General features: G+C 36.7%; 1 protein-coding gene across 1 annotated transcript in view; it reads right to left on the bottom strand.

The window, feature by feature from the left end:
• The window catches only part of ptprt (protein tyrosine phosphatase receptor type T), a gene marked incomplete at its 5' end in the record, with an annotated part of 249,208 nt that overhangs the window by 90,889 nt on the left and 140,098 nt on the right, over positions 1 to 18,221 (bottom strand). The window contains 4 exons of the mRNA XM_081380101.1: positions 831 to 1,104; positions 3,144 to 3,246; positions 5,774 to 5,975; positions 13,077 to 13,186. Of these exons, the coding sequence (XP_081236227.1) occupies positions 831 to 1,104; positions 3,144 to 3,246; positions 5,774 to 5,975; positions 13,077 to 13,186 (689 nt within the window). The remainder of the gene's footprint in view (positions 1 to 830; positions 1,105 to 3,143; positions 3,247 to 5,773; positions 5,976 to 13,076; positions 13,187 to 18,221) is intronic.

The following is an 18,221-nucleotide window of genomic DNA, read 5'->3' as shown; positions in this document are numbered from 1 at the left end:
TTTCAGACATTATTAAGTGATGCTTTATTGTCCCAAAACATTTTGGGGACACTTTATAAAGCAGTGATATTGTTTTCTATTTTTATGCTTAAATATCATTTATGCACCAAATGCATCAAGTCAATAAATTAATCTACTAATAACAACTGCTGGATCAAGCCGGTTTGAATAGCTATCAATATGACAGGTAATCTAACCACCGAATTGTAGTGTGAATTTATTTGTTACTTTGCGCCGTCGAATAGAAAAAAAAAAAAATCAAATGGCACACATTTACACCGAGCGTTTCTCGAACACACTTGGAACAAGGTAAGTTGAAAACAAATCTGAACTACCAACCTAAATCCATATTTTATGCATGAATCTCCAATCAAATTATCTGGGTCACGGTCTGAGGTTGTTTTTGAGTGCTTTTCTCCAGCCGCCTGAGACTGAGAGATCGAATTGAATCAAATCCAATCAAATCGGGAACCACATACTTCAAAACGCAGTGCAATGCAGCAGGCCCAAGCAGAGCCTTTACAGAGCGCATTATACCTGCTAAATGCTAATGTGTGAAAAATATATATATATTATACATATAGGTCATGTTCTACTAGACTTTTTACCATGATGAGAACTGGGGGGAAATATGCTTGACTGCCATGAAGATAATGACATTGCAAAGAAGTTTCATTTTAAAATATAATTCATCATTTCATAATTTTTTATTCTGGGGTGAAACATGACAGAGCCAGGATTCATGAGATTTCCAAATCAATACTCAAGCGTCAACATTTATCAAGAACAATGAACTGGTAAATGAATTAAGCAGTAAATGAAATACTCACCCCATTGGCTTTGCTCAGGGCCTGAAAGTAAATGCTGTAGCTTTTGGCTGGTGACAGCGGTGCGTTCCAGTAGCCATTATAAGTCTTGTTATCTCCTATAGTAAAGGGCTGTACCACAGCAAGGCTAACAGGGGGAAGTTCAGCAGCGAAATAGTGAGGTGAATCCAAGATGGAGGCATTTCTGAAACTAACAGGAATGGAGAAACACTCCAACACATCAGCGGCTCGGCGAACTTTCTTCTTCCGTTCCTCTTGAACCACCACTTGATAAGCACTAGAGAAAAAATAAGTTGCATTAATTAATGACTAAATATCAAAACAAGGACCTAATATGTCATTATTGTAGTTTCTCAAGAATATTAATGAAGAGGCTCTTTTTAAATAGGGTTTTTTAAGTAAAACATGAAACCTGTTCACAAGACATTTAATGAGAAACAAGATATTCAGTGAGAAAACAGTAGGACATGACTTGATTCAATGCACTGGGAATTATAAAAACTACCCTTCGTCTTAAGAATAACATGCACTGATGAATTGTGCACATACAGCATTGCATTAAGAAAAGTAAAAAGTGTCAATTTTGATTTCATATTTCTTTAAGCATCTGTTTGCCACCTCTTGATTTGGGAAATATCTTCAGCTAGTGATGACACATCCAAAAAAAGAGAGAGGCAGTTGTGTCCAAGGCAATTTAACAAGCCATTAAAACCATCAAGAACTTCTCTTCCCGTAGCTTTCTAAGAATCACAGAAGGCCCTGTAAACCATCAAGAATTCTCAAACGCTAACAACTAGCTGCTAAACACCTCTATTAAACTCTCTTTTTGAAAAGAAAAAACAACTCTTTAAACCTGCATGAGATCCAAAAATACACAGCTTCTCCTCATGAGAGAAAACTATGAGGCAGGCGATGCGGTAGAGTGCCAGCAGAGGGAAATCTCTACTACGGTAATTAGCTGGAGGGGAGGTGTGTATGGGGCTTTTTGAAAGTGCTCATCATGGGGAGGGATTGGAGAGAGGCATGATGTGTGTGTTTCAGAACACGGTGAATAGATAAGGACATTTTTTTGAGCTCCCTGTGCTAATAGTACTTGTTTGCAATTACGTGGTCTTACGCCAAGAACATACTTCCCAATTATGTGCAATTAGGGAAATGTCTGTTTCGCCGAAAAGATGTGGCAAATTATCCTAGCCTCTAATCTGGCATCTTTCATAAGGGATAATTTCCCATGACCAAAGAGGCCTGCCTGCTTTTCTCTTTTAAATACACAGGATCTCCATTTCAAACTAATGGCTTTAAGTGCACACTGGATGTCGTGTGTTGTGTGTCCGCTTTAACCTCGGTCGAAAGCTTCTGTAATTATAAACAATTTTCAGTTGGGGATTTTTCATAAAGACGCTTATGGATTGCCAGGGTCATATGCTTTAAAGAGCACACTAACAATGGAAAAACATCCCTAACAGTGGCAAAATTATTTCCCCACTTGCTTATTATTAAACATGCATCAGTTTTTTAGGTTTTTGTTTCACCCTTAAATATATTAAATATAAATATGCAAAAATGAATAACAATTGTAAAAATATAATATAATATAATATAATATAATAACAACTCAGAATAGTGCATGCAATCAAATAATTGTCATAATTACTGATGAACTCCCATTGCACATCAACTGCGCAGTTCTTCCAAGTTAGTGGCGACTTGCAATTTCGAGAATTTGCCAAAATCTGTTGCACATTCACAGACTGAATTTCCACACAGAGAAAGACTCTGTTTGTGTGCCAAAACACAGCCAAATGGACCAGGATCCCCTCGAAGGCTTAGCATACAAATGATGCTTATTTGAATGACTGCATTTAAAAACCCTCAGGACCCCAAGTGAATCAACAGTAATGCACTTCTTCTTTCAGACAATGTGCTGGACCCCTCTTTGATGATTGGAGAGAGGGATCATGGGTAATTTAGTGTATTCTTGTGTGTGTTTCGCATCTGTCTGCAGATTTAAAAATAATTCTTAAAGGATTTTTTTTCTTTTTCAGCATGTCAACGAGTATCTACAGCTCTACAGCTGATGTTTGGACCAACTTTCAGGCTCCTATCTCGTTCATTTATTAACAGCAAATTACAATTTTAAATTCACTCATCATATCCTGTCCTCTCTATATTCACATTTGAATAAAAGTGTCAAAAGATCACAATTGACAAGTACTTTCTAAGACAATGTGTTAATTGCACAAACTATCAATCAATGTAAAACAAATAAGCAAAATAGATTGGACTGGCCAGTGGCATGATGAGAGGCAAACTCACCTGACAGGAGCCCCTCGTGATTGGGCGGGTTTTAAGAGGACGGTGATTGTCGTGTCTGTCTCATTGAGAGGAGAGTCGGTCTCATATTCAGGCATGGATGGAGCTGCAGACACAGAATTATGTTAAAGGACAAGGACTATAAAGAAAGAAAGGATATAAAGAAAGCACATACTGTATAGCTCAGAAAACCTCATCTCAAGTGACAAGGACAAATGGAAGAGAAACAGATTTCTAAAAACTTTTATAAAAAGCACTTTTTGTCTAAAGAGCCCTTATTTTCAGTTTATGTAACAAGCATGAATTTAGTGTATTTGCAAGTATAAAATGACCAATATTTCTGAGTATACAGAAGTGGCCAAAAGTGATATCCAGCCTAGGAAATGAGACATCTTCACGCTTTATTCAAATATTATATTTTAATCAAAATTATTATGTAATAATATAACATAGTTGTGTAAGTAAATTGCTTTATTTGTGATAACACAGTGAAACCTGCCAAATTGTGTGATATCATTTTTGGCCGGGCTGTCAAACAAAGAAATTATGAACATATGCAAGAATAAGAGAAAACCAATAAAATATTAATATCAGATTATGTTGTAGTCCATGTATGCTTTTTCCTGTGATCTTTTTGTTTTTCTATGCATTTGTTTTGCATATTAAAATGAAACCTGTAACTGCAATTACTTGCTCTTTTAGCCCGAGTGTCTGCGGTCCTGTTCACAAACACACCGGAGGGACAAAAGCAAGTGGAGGAATCCTAATTCAGCTTAGCTAATTTAGCCTGTGTTGTCTTAAAGGGGGGGGTGAAATGCTATTTCATGCATACTGAGTTTTTTACACTGTTAAAGAGTTGGATTCCCATGCTAAACACGGACAAAGTTTAAAAAATTAAGTTGTACGTTTGAAGGAGTATTTTTGTTCCAAAAATACTCCTTCCGGTTTGTCACAAGTTTCGGAAAGTTTTTTTCGAGTATGGGCATGTGTGACGTCAGATGTGGCGGAATTTCCTTATATGGGTCCTAAGGGCACTTCTCACGGAAGAGCGTGCGCGCACACGTAGACCAGAGCAGAGACATTCACTGACCAGAGCGAGAGAGCGAAATGTCACCAAAATGTGTTTTTGGTTGCCAGGGCAAGACAACCCTGCACAGATTACCAAAAAAAAACAGCATTAAGGGACCAGTGGATGGAGTTTATTTTTACAGAGCATCAACGGAGTTGTGCAAGTGTTTTTGTTTGTTCCCTGCATTTCGAAGATGCTTGTTTTATAAACAAAGCCCAGATCGACGGATTTGCAGATCGTCTAATGCTTAAGGATCGAGCAGTCACAATGATAAAGGTTCGCGGTCGTGCGTTGGTAAAACTGCTTCAAATGTCTCAGTGTGTTGTTAGCTCGGCGCGTTAGCACAGCTTTAGCTTCGCCCACACGGCCCGCCTCCAGCTGCTCGTTTTTTTTCCGGAAAGACTCGGTACAGCCTATCTTTCTTTTACAAATATAACAAAACTAAAGACTTTTTGGAGATATGAAGGATGCAATACTACTCTATAGGTACTCAAGATTAACAGAAGATTGAGTGAAAATGAGCATTTCACCCCCCCTTTAAAACACTTTTTTTAGACAAATACCTTGACCAAGTTTAGTGTTTTGTTCTTCCTTCATATTTGAAATATTAAAAGAAAATCTATACAAAAAAATATCCTCATATTTTGATGGTTTAATCAAACTTACAGTGTCATAAAAAAACAAATACCCCCTCCAGACACGATTTTGACCACTACTGCATGAATGCTCCACTGTAAGTACTGTACAATTTCTTGACTGTTTTTACAAACTAAGAGATATGTCAAAGTTGTTGTCTGTGTCTGTATGAGTTTAGCTTGTTTTGAAGCCTGAACTCAGCTGCCATTCAAACCCACTATGTTTTAATATTATGTATAATTAATATTCATGCTTTTGTAAAAACATTCATTTCACAGTACTTACTCCTATTAGAAAGCATACCGTTTGGAAGCCTTACTCAGAGGTCATTACTATGTAATCATACTGAAAATGTCACTCTCTCATTACAGTGTTTAGATTCAGTGAACAATACGGTTTTAATAAATGGTGTCTGGCGTGCTGCACAAATGCCACGTCATTATGAAACGGAACGAACTGACAGCCGCGGGCCACAGAAATTGGGCTGAACTTGTGGAGGATGTTGTTTACGATTCATGTTCTCATTATTCCGTTCACTTTACATTAACTGTATTCCAACGATATTCATTCCAATAACACAAAACGCTAATGAGATTTTCGCTCCAGCAAAGCTTCTTAAAGATACAAGAAAAAGTCAAAATGACAAAACTAATTATGCAAATTTTAGCAATGCAAGTGATAATTAGGTAAGCAATCAAATGAAGCTTATTTAACCCAATCAGTTCATGTTATAATTTAAATAATTTCATACATTATCATCAGTCTGTCCGACGTGAATGCTCTATATCCATGAAGAACAAATTTCTGTCACATTAACTCAATTAAAATGGAACCTGATGGTCTGTTTTACCATAATTGTGTATAATTATCACTCCACTGTTGGAAAATACCCAACAATCTGAGCTGAACCCTTGCCTGAAACCCTCACCTGCGATCTTGGTGGCTATACGGCTGGTCACGGGTGGGCCGAAGCCTTTGTTCGTGCTGGCTTTCAACGTAAAGTAGTATGTGGTGCCAGGATATAACCCAACGAAGAGATGATGGGTCTCATTTTGGAGTTTGAAGACCCGGCCACGTTGCGTTGTCAAATCTGCACTGGGGTCCAGGGAGCCAAGAGCCTTATAGGTGATCTAATGAAAGAGACAAGTCCATTCGATTATCACAATCACTTTATCAAGAGTCTTGGAGATGCAGTGGAGACAAAAGCATGCATTCAACAAATGTATTATACTAAGAAATTACAATTATGACATAGTTTGATTACCATTATGTCGTTTCAAACCCAAATTTCTTTTGTATATTTGTATCAGTGAAGAGAGAAAGTCATACGGGTTTGGAGCAACATGAGGCTGAGCAAATAACAGAGATTTCGGATGAATTTTTTCTTTAAGCATTATTCTTAATAACATCAACCTTTTGAAACACGGAGAGCAATTTAGCACTGATTTTTTATTTTTTTTTGCTGGATCTCTTTCAGTTACTTTGGCTTTTTTTCACTTATTTTCTCTCCAAATATTTGAGAGAATTTTAGTGACTAGAAATGCATCCCAAATGCAATATTCTGCTTACAATAAATAACAAGCACATTCAGTGCACTGTGCTGTAAATACAAGCTGCTTATTAAAACACTTTTACGTGGATCTGCTTCAAACATGTATATGTTGGAAAACAATATCCAGCAAATAATTAACATGCCCCAAAACAATTACTAAACTAGGTTACAGATAACCATTGTCATGCTAAGACGCGCATTCGTCATATCTCAGAGGAGGCTGATGGAAATTGATGGTCACTGTGTATATGGGTAATCAAAACATTTTAGCCCTGACGTTTCACACTTCATAACTCCATTCCACAATTCAAATCAAATAAATTGACAGCTGGGTGCCTGGCAGGCCTGCTGCCTAAAAGCTTTTCATGCATAGTGGAGTGATTCAGAATGCCCTCTAAACACTCTCTCTCTCACACACACACACACACACACACACACACACACACACACACACACACACACACACGCTCGTGACTGCTCACTGACCACAGGCAAAAAAAAGAGTCAGGAGAAGCAAATCTGCACATTCAAACCAAATATCACTCCAGAAAATCCACAAACACGTACAGACACAAACATGAGAGAAAGACGCAATGATGAAATTTTTCAGACATCAGAATAAGACGACTTGTCATTCTAGTGATTCTGAAATTAAAAATAATATGACATCTACATGCTGTGTTTTGTTTTTTGGGGGGGTTTTTTTGGAGCTTGACACCCCTGGAATATACACTACCGCTATATACAGTGTGTATATTTAAAATATATAAGACATGCAGTAACAGTCTGCAAATATAGGTTTTCCTTTTCAAACTAGTATCACATTTTTATGCTTTCCAGTGGCATAGTTTTGATTTAATATGCTATCATGTTTAATGTTCGGTCAGTAAATCACACAGTGCCACTGAGGTGTGGCGGAGCAGCCCGATGTAATATACTGCCAAACACAAGTTTACATGTTATGGATTATAAATCAGTCTTAATAGAGAATTACAGCCTGAATGTTGCTTTTACAGCTGACAATTTACTGTACATGTGAACTGAAATGTTTAAACCCGAGCTCTCTTAACGTTATAAACAGCATGCTCAATTCAAAAGACATCATCCCATTCTTATTTTTGCTCTTAAATGTAGCCTTATCTTGCCACAGACAACATTTTTGACTTATCTCTCAGTTGAGAAAAACATTTAAAAAGTTGAAGCAGTTAGTTAGATACTTTCACAGGTTTTCCTGTAAATGAAAGGGCATTAGTGATTGATGGCAGGCTTTTTATTAAAGGTGTTTTTAAAATATTATCTATTGCCTTTAGCATAGCTCCTGTGTAAATCTGTGCCCTTGTTCAGTGTTAATATACTCAGCCAACAGCGGGTCGTATTGTTCTTCACAGCCCAATGAAAAAGAAACCATGAGTTGGCTGAAGGGTATTGTTCATGTAATATATAAGCAGCTGGATAATTTGGCTGTAAACTGAGATTAGGTGGCTGGATGGATGGATGGATGGATGGATGGATGGATGGATGGATGGATGGATGGATGGATGGATGGATGGATGGATGGATGGATGGATGGATGGATGGATGGATGGATGGATGGATGGATGGATGGATGGATGGATGGATGGATAGATAGATAGATAGATAGATAGATAGATAGATAGATAGATAGATAGATAGATAGATAGATAGATAGATAGATAGATAGATAGATAGATAGATAGGAAGGACAATGTTGTTTGACTGCAGATGTTATAGTATTTATGGCTGACAGAGACAGTATACAGTATGTGTATTTTCCATCATAAAAAGAGGAACACTTGGTCACTTAATTTATTATATGTCATTACAACAATGTATCCTGCACAGAATTGTCCAGTATTATATTCCAGTCACTAAATTAAAAATAAAAATAAATATTTAAATAAATAACCATAAGAGATCAAAGGCCAGGATGGAGATCAATAGGCCTTCAATTACTCTGTCATCACTTAAATGTCCTGATGGGGATGATCAATCCTGTAGAAGACTGAAAGTATGAAATGAATAGGCGAGGATGGGGGGGATCTATCTCTTGTTCTCGTCTGTCCTCCCTCTCTCTTTTCAGACTCTGTTGTCAGGGGAGACAGGAAGTGTTGGCCAGGGGGCATTTGATGCCACGCGACAGACTGCTAAAAGTGGCCTAATGCACTACTGAACGCACTGTGGCTCTCTGTTAAAAGAGCCGCTTGAGTTTAATTGACCACAGCTGATTTGAAAAGGGTTCATTTCCCAGTTCAGTAAGGCAGCGGAGATGGGAATGCAAAGAAAACAGCCCTGTTTGTGGGAGATACTGGATTTATGGCTACTTTGCTTCAGCAGTAAGGGAAAAAAAGAGAGAAATGCTGTTCCAAAACATAGTGAGCGGCCTTTTAAGGCATCATGTGCACTTGCAACAAAAAGGTTAAGTACTCTGGCTATTAAGGTACCTTGTTTTGGCTAAATGCATTGTGATGCAAAATGAAAAGCTCAATAAATAATTACTAAATTATTATGTATAATTAAAAGTTGAGTATAATACACATTATTCGTTTTTGTGTTTTATGCTTATTAGAGTTTACCATGGCATTAGCAACATGCTGTTGTCTCAAGTCTTCTGAGTTGCTGCCTATATAACGTGTTCCTTATCAGACATTTATGAGAAAAGTAGGCAAATCGGCAACTGTTATCGAGAGTTATACAAGCAGAAACGTGAAATGCAAAACTAAAAACCCAAGCTGGATTGGTTAGTAATTCCTCGGCAGGAGCCTCGTTGAAGCTAGTCATCTCTTGAGATTTATAATTGGTAAACAGACATGCTGAGAACAGAATATTTAGTATTTTGTAAGTTTTGAGGGTTTAGGATGCCAGAAAGAAACTAGGTTGCACAACATTTGGTGTAGAAAATAATATTGCACTCAATTCTGCATGCATAAAATATAAAATCAAAAAAGTATAGAAGAAAATACAGCACTACAAACACTAGAAGTATAATAGTAGTAACAGTCAAACAGAGTTCCAGTTCAAAATTTTGAGAATTTCCATATTTTATCTGCCAAACAGATTCCACAATCTATGCAAATTTCATACACAAATAAAGTGGGATTTTCTGCATCTATGGTTAAAAAAATAAAATATGTCCCCAAGTCCCCCAGTGAATCTCTGCAATTTCATCACTGCTTTAAACAATGATAACAGACAAATCATTCAAATAATGGTGCAGTGTTCTTGTAACAAATTTCTGTCGTCCCAAAAGTAAAAAGTACACATTCCTTTCCATATAAGACTCAGAAAAAAGCATGCACAATATGCTCATGAATATTGTGTTTGCTTGCTACTAAAACTCTGAATATCTTTCAAAGATGCCATAAACCGGACAAACCCATTGACTACAGCTCACTGCATCAACCGGGTACGTCCTTCGTCCTACGTCCTGCCGACTACTAGCAATGATACACTAATGTCTGCTGTGTCGGACAAAACAAGAGCACTTAAATCTCACTGTCTCATGATACACGACAAATGGTAAATAAAAACGGCACTCTCAACATTAACCCAGATTTAGACCTTCCTCCAGCTGTCTCTAGACCACACATGCAGGACCGTGAGCCCATTAACCGGGTTTATCTGCTCTAGAGAGCTAGGGGTTACTGCTTCTCTTAACTCGAGTGCTTGCAACTCAACCGTTTATTGATGGAAATGAAAACAACACCATGACGTGAGGAGGGTGGATGTGCACAGGTTTTCCTCTATCCCGTAAGGGCAGAACAGGCTGTTCATCTTCGTTAGAGGTGAAAACTTTCCCCACAACATCAGCACACAGAACGACAGCTCTTTACTTTGACTTATTTAGAGACAAAAAAAGAGATTTTTTAAAAGACTACTATGGTGGTACCGTGGTACATCAATGTCAAATAATAATACCATGGCACTGAATTATAATTTTTATATACTATAGTATTTACACTAAAATTCAAGAGTTTGCGATCAGTGTGATTTTTTTTTCTTTTTTGAAAGAAATCTCATGCTTAGCAAGGCTGAATTTCTTTGATAAAAAAACAGTAAAAACAGTAATATTGTGAAATATATATCAAAATATATAAAAGTTTTTTTCTATTTAAATATATTTTAAAATACAATTCATTCCTGTGATGCAAAGCTTAATTTTCAGCATCATTACTGCAGTCTTCAGTGTCACATGATCCTTCAGAAATAATTATAATATGCTGATTTTCTGCTCAAGAAACATTTCTGATTATTATTAATGTTGAAAACTGAATGTTGATTTTTTTTTTTGTGTAAACCACTTTTTTTATTTATTCTTTGATAAATAGCATGTTCAACAGAACAGCATTTGTATTATAAATGTTTTTATTGTCAATAAAATGTCAATTTAATTTGTCAATTTGTCAATTTAAATGAAACTCCATTGTACTTTTAAGAATATCATGGTGCTATATGTCTAAAATACCATGATAGTACTGTGGTACTTTTTTGTAAGTAGTGCAAAAAGCCATGGTATAATACCATGGTACATTTCGTTACATTTTTGTTGATGAATTTTCTTAATCCATAATATTTACATGATGCTTCATGTAAAGGGTATAATACAATGGTACATTTTTGTTAGTGCGGTATAACTTAAAATGCAATGTTAAACTATACTACAATGGTGCAAAAAACATGGTATGATAGATATGGTACACTCAAGTTTCTGCATAAAAAACAGTAGCCGCAGAGAGTGTCAATATCCCTGTCCATCACTTCTCCAAAGAAAAACAAAGTGGGTGGTTTGTTTCCATGTAACTCCAGACAGGAAGCCATCAGAAACGGCATACGAGACACAGCGGAGGGGGAAAGACATCACGTCATCGCAAACTCACAACATGTCACGCAAGTTAAACAAAACAAAGATCAAGAATTAAAAACCTGGCGTGTGTAGAAATGTTCCGCTATTTACTCTTCCTCATTTGCATGGAGATAAAGAAAAATAAAGAAGCATGAGGACAAAAGACACCTTCCTTTTACACAACTCAGTGTTGATTAAGGAGCTGTTGAGGATCTTCTCTGTCTTACTTTCCCTGCGCCTTTCATATGCACACTCTTATTTTGTCAGCAAAGCAATTAATTTCTGAAAGGCTTTGATGGTTTGATAACAGGAGGCTGTTGTGCAGAGAAATGAAGGCAGAGGAAACATACAGAGAGAGAGAGAGAGAGAGAGATGGGGGGGTTGATCAAAAGTATGGATTTTGATGCAGGACATCTCAGGTACTCAGAGACTCATCTGAAACCTATCTATCTATCTATCTATCTATCTATCTATCTATCTATCTATCTATCTATCTATCTATCTATCTATATATCATATAATGTGTATGTATAGCCTATATATATACATATAGATAGATAGATAGATAGATAGATAGATAGATAGATAGATAGATAGATAGATAGATAGATAGATAGATAGATAGATAGATAGATAGATAGATAGATAGATAGATAGATAGATAGATAGATAGATAGATAGATAAAAATAGACGTGTATATGTTGTTTTGAATATGCTTTATATATAAACAGTATTTTCATACATTTATAATAACATAACACAGTAATTAAAGCAATACATATTCATGTGGTTTATATAGTGCATTTGATGATATATAATACTAAGAATGTTTAAAATATTAAGGGTATCATGTACAGTATATTGCAAATAATCTTTCACACTATCAAAAAAAAAAAGACTATACATTTTTAATGTTTTTATTGCTATTTTTTTTTTGCACCTCTATTTTATTTCCTTCTTTGCGAGTCCAAACTTTTCTAAAGCTGTTAAGCAAGAAACTTGCTTGCTACAAACAGGGTCTTTTTGTGACCCTTCCGCTGCATTCATCTCCGCACCTTCCCTTTCCTGCCTCTGAGCTCTTTGTCCTAAGTCTAATTTGTCTGAATCACTAAAAGCGAGGAGAGGAGGCATACGGCTGCTCAGATCTCCAGGATAATTCTATTGGACGCTTCTAATTAAATCAATGAGGGCTATTATAGCAATTATCCGGCCAAATGGGACTGCATTGTGTCCGCTCGATACATTTAGTAAATTCTGTCAATCTTCTTATCACCAAGATGGCACATGCAGTAACCCCATTTTAATGATGTTGCAGAATATGCGCAATGTCTCGCGTGTGGTTTCTCTTCCTCATCAAATCAAAGAGATTGTGAGGCTCTTTTGTGCCTCCAGCCCACTCAAACACACACACACATTAAAGCACAATCTGGCCATAATTTGTTTTTGTCATGCAGTGACTTCATTTTTCTGCTTGTAATGTGCATTACAATAAATATACATGTATATCCATAAGGCTGTCCAACAAAATGTCCTGCAACAGAAAATGACTTTTACCAAAACGTATACTGCTACCTGATTTTACCACAGAAATACACAAATAAAGATAAACTGTTCTTACTAACTGTGTTAACAATCACCATTGTGCCTTTGAGCCAGGTACTTAACCTCAGTTATTCAATAACTGTATAGCCTACCTTACTTATAAAAACTTCTATATAAGTACAAGTTAGATTGTGTGTCAATATGGAAAAAAAACATTCAAGCCGCTCAAAACCTTCATCTCTGCCGTATAGAAGCAAATAAAATAATATACTCACCTCATAGAGAGTAATGACTCCATTAGTTTCATTCGGGGCCTTCCATTGCATGAAGATTTTCTCCTCGTATGGGCCTGTCTGAATGGACTCCATAGGAATGGGGCCAGGAACTAGTATAGACACACAAACACACACATTCAGCATTCTAGGTTACATTTACAAATGTTTAGTCAACAGTATTGTATCTATAATTCAAACACTCTCCCATTAAACCAACACCTTGATACAAAACGTGATTGTTTTGAGAACAGAGGTGACGTAGGGTGACAGAAATGGCTTCTGTTGCTGGGTAAAAGGTAAAGTGAGGTGAGCAGAGATTGGCTGACTAAAGAAGTAAAACTATGTCAAACACACCTCAGCCGCAATATTCAAAGTGTGAATTGTAACAGCTTTGCTACCCTTCAGTACTGAGAGGTGTTAACAAGTGCTACGAGTACAACTGCGCGCATTTGCGTGTGTCTATTTGCATATTTTGTGTGCACATCCCCTCTGGCACACATTGCAAGTTTTCCAAATATATTCTTGTTAGAACATCATTAACACCCTAAAAACCTGTTTCCAAGATGTCATCATCCACACAAAGCTTCATCCTGCTCTCATATGCCAGCATAGCATTTACAGAGATGCTATGACGTGACAATTTTATAAATCAACATGCAAATGTGCTAATTTGTGCCAGTTTGACAATAGCCCATACATTATGTTAACTTGAGGCTAGTTGTCTTGGTTAGTGTCTTTAACTTGACTGTTAGCGATGACACTCTAATGAGTCAGACTGTTCCTGACGGTGTGTGCAAAAAGAGCTAATGACTTTGCTAAAAGGCCGTTTAGTCCAACTTAGCAGCCCTATAGCGCTGTTGTTTGCTTTGCACTTAGTCGTGGCTAATTGGGAGGGCAGATTAAAGAGATGAGCGTAGCAAGGCCACAACGGGGCGAACGGGAGAAGCGTCTCGGGCACAAACAGATTAGCTGGCGGTCATCTTGAGCTCCAAAGAAAAGAAAAAATCGAAAAAAAAAAAACATCTATTGTTCACGCAGCATTTAATTTACACGGAAACAACACAGAAGCCTTTGACACTATCATTGCTCAGCAAGCACTGCTATTTCCTCGAGTAAAAGCTAATCCAGCTGTACTTTTATTTCGGAAATCTTTTTTATTTCACAAAAGACAAAGTTTCTTCGATCTCATGATTTTTGCCCTTAATCATAATTAAAAGCTGAATAGTCTTTGGCATTTATTCTTCAATGGGAAAAGACTTAAAATACTAACACTTTTACTGTGAGTGTTTAAACTGAGATCTGAGAGGATGCATTCTTAAAACATGAAAATCTTTCCACAAAATTATGATTTATGCAATAATGGCATTTTTATCCAAAAGTTTCACCATTACTGAACAACAATTTAATGTGCATATGAGTTTTAGTTCAAAACTGATTGATTTAACTAAAGTACACTGGTTTGCTTTATTAGCAGAAATAACTTTCCTGAACTAATCACCTGAGAACAACTGCAACAAACTATGGGCCCTATTTTAACGATCTAAGCGCATGGACTAAAAGCGCAGGGCGCAAGTTCACTTAGGGCGTCCGAATCCACTTCTGCTAGTTTATCGACGGGAAAAATGGTCGGCACGCAAGGCTCATGGTCTAAAAGGGTTGTCCCTATTCTCTTAATGAGTAATGGATGTGTTTTGGGATTTACATGCAATAAACCAATCAGAGTCTCATCTCCCATTCCCTCTAAATGCCAGTTGCGCTCGCACCATGGCGGATTCTCTATTTACATGTCAGAATTTGATAGTGGAAAGACTGAACGTGTCTCCAGAGCGCAAACGGAACTGATTGTGTGAGGTAAAAGTGCGCAAGCAGATCATCTACGGGACAAGCCGGATTCCACCATATCTTTATGTACACAATAATAATCTTTTACATTGTAATCCTTTTATTTTAAACATTTGCCATGTTTGTGTGATGCTGTACGTGCATTCCTGTGTGTTTAATAAGCAGAGTGTACGCACGTTGTGGACCCACCTATAGGCGCACATTACTAACGCGCTCTTTAAATCAAAGAATAAAAATAGCAACGTGCCAACAATGCCCCAGAACACACCTCGTTTTCAGACCAGCACGCCCATGGGCGCACAAATGGGCGCAAATGCATTTGCTATTTAAACAGTGTGGCGCAGGACGTGAAAATGATAACTGCGTCGGACTGAAACTAGCAAAAAACACTTGTGTTGCATTGTACCGGGTGTAAGATAGGGCCCATTATAAAAATTATAATTATAAGATCATTTGTCAAATGAAATCTCACTTATGCCTAAAAACAGAAAGTTTCTATTTACCTCACTGAACGGATCTCATCTAATATAATTTTATCTGTTTAATTCTATCGCGACTAAGTTCCTCTTGAAAAGGTAACGAGGTTGATATATTTGCCCTCAATAGCTATTACAAGCTGAATAGTCACTGGCATTTATTCTTCGATGGGAAAAGAATTGAGCTAATCAAAGAAAAGGTGAAAAACACTCTCTCACTGAGGAGCTGATGTAGGATATTGTACTGCAAAGTGAAGCCAGTTAAATTACATTTCCAACAATTCTTCAAATAGCTTGATTGGGCACTAGCCAACAAGCATATTAAATCACTGTTACAATGAAATATAATTAGATCCAGTCCTCCGTCCACTGTCTTTTCCACTATATAACCATGCCTGTGCCTGGAATGCTTCTTTACATATTAATCCAGCTGATTAGCTTCCTGTGGGGAGACTATGAGTGATGCTTCATTAAGTTTGAGGTGCAAAAAAACATTTTTCCCCATTTTATGCTTGCCCCTCTCAAGATACAATACCTTTTAAAAGGTTTCGTAATTGTCGCACGTTCCATTTTGTTTCTGAATCTTACTGATTATTTTCATCTCTGAATAAATCACGAACAACACACTCGCTCTTTTCCTGTTTATGCTTGTTTACGGGTAAGCAGGTTTCAGTACAGGGTTCGGTGTTGTTGTTGACCTTATAAGGTGAAAATTGTCTGCCGTCCTCATGTTAATTTCACCCTCCTTCAATTATCACCATATAAGGTTACACAGAGAGACAGAACAGCCTCACTATTGATATGTTGCAGCTGTCCGTCAATTTACTAACACAAAGGACAGCAATTATAGGTTTTCATATGCAAAAATACATAAAAAAGAAAAAACATCAGTGCGGCAGACAAGAGCAGATACTGAATAACCAAAAGAGTTCTATCCATATCAAAACGGACACATCAGAACATGAAAATGAAAATCTGAAAGAACATGAGATGAGCTTGAATTATACACAATAACCTAATAATCTAGGCCTGACAACAGGCTTTATTTCACATGGTTTTATAGCACAGCATTAAAAACAAGCTGGGAGAAATTAACTGTAAATGGAGGCTGAGCGCTTCCCTCTGGGAAATTTTCAAATTAAGCGCTGCAAGCAAACCTTCCCTCCGTCTGAGAAACATTGTGTCTTTTCACAGACTGTGAAGCTTTAACATGCTCTACGTTTGGGATTTCCTTTTAACTGCAACACATCAATGGAACAGATGGATTAAAGGAGGATGGCTTTCATCATCTTTGTTTCATATTTGTTGCTTTTCTTTAGGAAGAGCAGGGCAGTGCTATGGTCTAACAATTCTGTTTCCATTTACTTCTCTGAGTGGATCTGACTTCTATACAGTACTGTAGTGATTCCCAAATACACAATGCAGACAAGCTAGTATCTTGTAATACAAACACTTTCACAGTGAGCATTACAACTACTGAGATCTGAGAGGATACATTATTAAAACATGAAAATCACAATGTTCACAAAAGTATGATAATAATAATAGTAATAAACATTTCCTGATCATTAGAATGATTTCTGAAGGATTATGTGACACTGAAGACAAGAGTACATTTTAGATTTTAATAATATTTCATAATATTACTGTTTCTGCTGTATTTTTGATCAAATAAATGCAGTCTTGGTAAGCATAAGACACTTTTTTTAAAACATCAAAAAATCGTACTAACTTCAAACATTTGAATGGTAATGTACACGTATGTAAATAATCAAACTAGCTACTACAGGCAACTAAAACTTTCAATTATTCACACTTGACCACAGCCAAAATCTAATCTAAACTTAAAAAAAAAAAAAAGATTCTCTTAGGAATAAATGTTGCCAATTAATCTGCATAAACTACAGCATGTGTGTATACCGTTTATACACACATACAGATTTATAAGCAATTAAACAACCCCAGAAGAAATTGTGAATCTCCTCCACTAATTACAAAATTGCATCCCTGAGATTATAGTTTAATAAAAGGCAAAAAGATGCTTTTTTTATTTTAGAATATCTCTAGTGAGATTAATCTTTTGTTGTCACTAAAAACAGGACTATTGGTTTTCTTTGTTCTTATCACATGTTCCAATGCTCTTATAACATAAAGAAATACCGAAAGACAGTTAAAAGCAGTAACACTCCCTCCCTCCTAGGCTATAAAATGAAATAAAGTACAGAATGTGCCGTCTTTTAAATCACTTTTGGCAATCTAAGTTTAGTTTGGCAAACTAAGTTTATTTTTGACCACCACACAAAAGAAAGATGAATGACCACTATTGAAGAGTACTTCCCAAAAGATCACGGCATTTCCATCCCTGCACTTTGAAAAGCTTCAGAATTGCATTCAGCCGGAAAGAACATGTGAGTGCTCCAAGACAAAGACTTGAAAAAGACCCTTCAGTCCTCAAGAACCAGAGGTAAGAGTCATTTATTAAAACATGGATAATTGAAATAATAGGCTGGGATTATTGAACTTTTCCCATTTCTGCATTTTAGGATGTGGAAAGTGCCATGGCATGTTGTGAAACTAACTTGCAAATAGCAACAACTGTCAACATTTATCTATAACAGCAGAGTCTCTGATGCAAAATACTGGCTATATGAAAGGATGTTCTAGCCTGTAATAGCTGTGTTTACTTCACTGTACAAAGGAAAAATATTAACCTCCAGCCTTTCTGTACATGTGCCATTCTTCCAGTGAAGGTTAGTGGTCATTTCACTTATTCTTGTTTAATTCAAATATCTAGTGAGATTAAATGCCAGGAACCAGTGTTAATCAT

Source organism: Scardinius erythrophthalmus, assembly GCF_964197995.2.
Source record: "Scardinius erythrophthalmus genome assembly, chromosome: 12".
Lineage (NCBI taxonomy): Eukaryota > Metazoa > Chordata > Actinopteri > Cypriniformes > Leuciscidae > Scardinius > Scardinius erythrophthalmus.
Note: the sequence above shows the minus strand (reverse complement) of the source record. Positions and strands in the feature narration are given on the sequence as shown.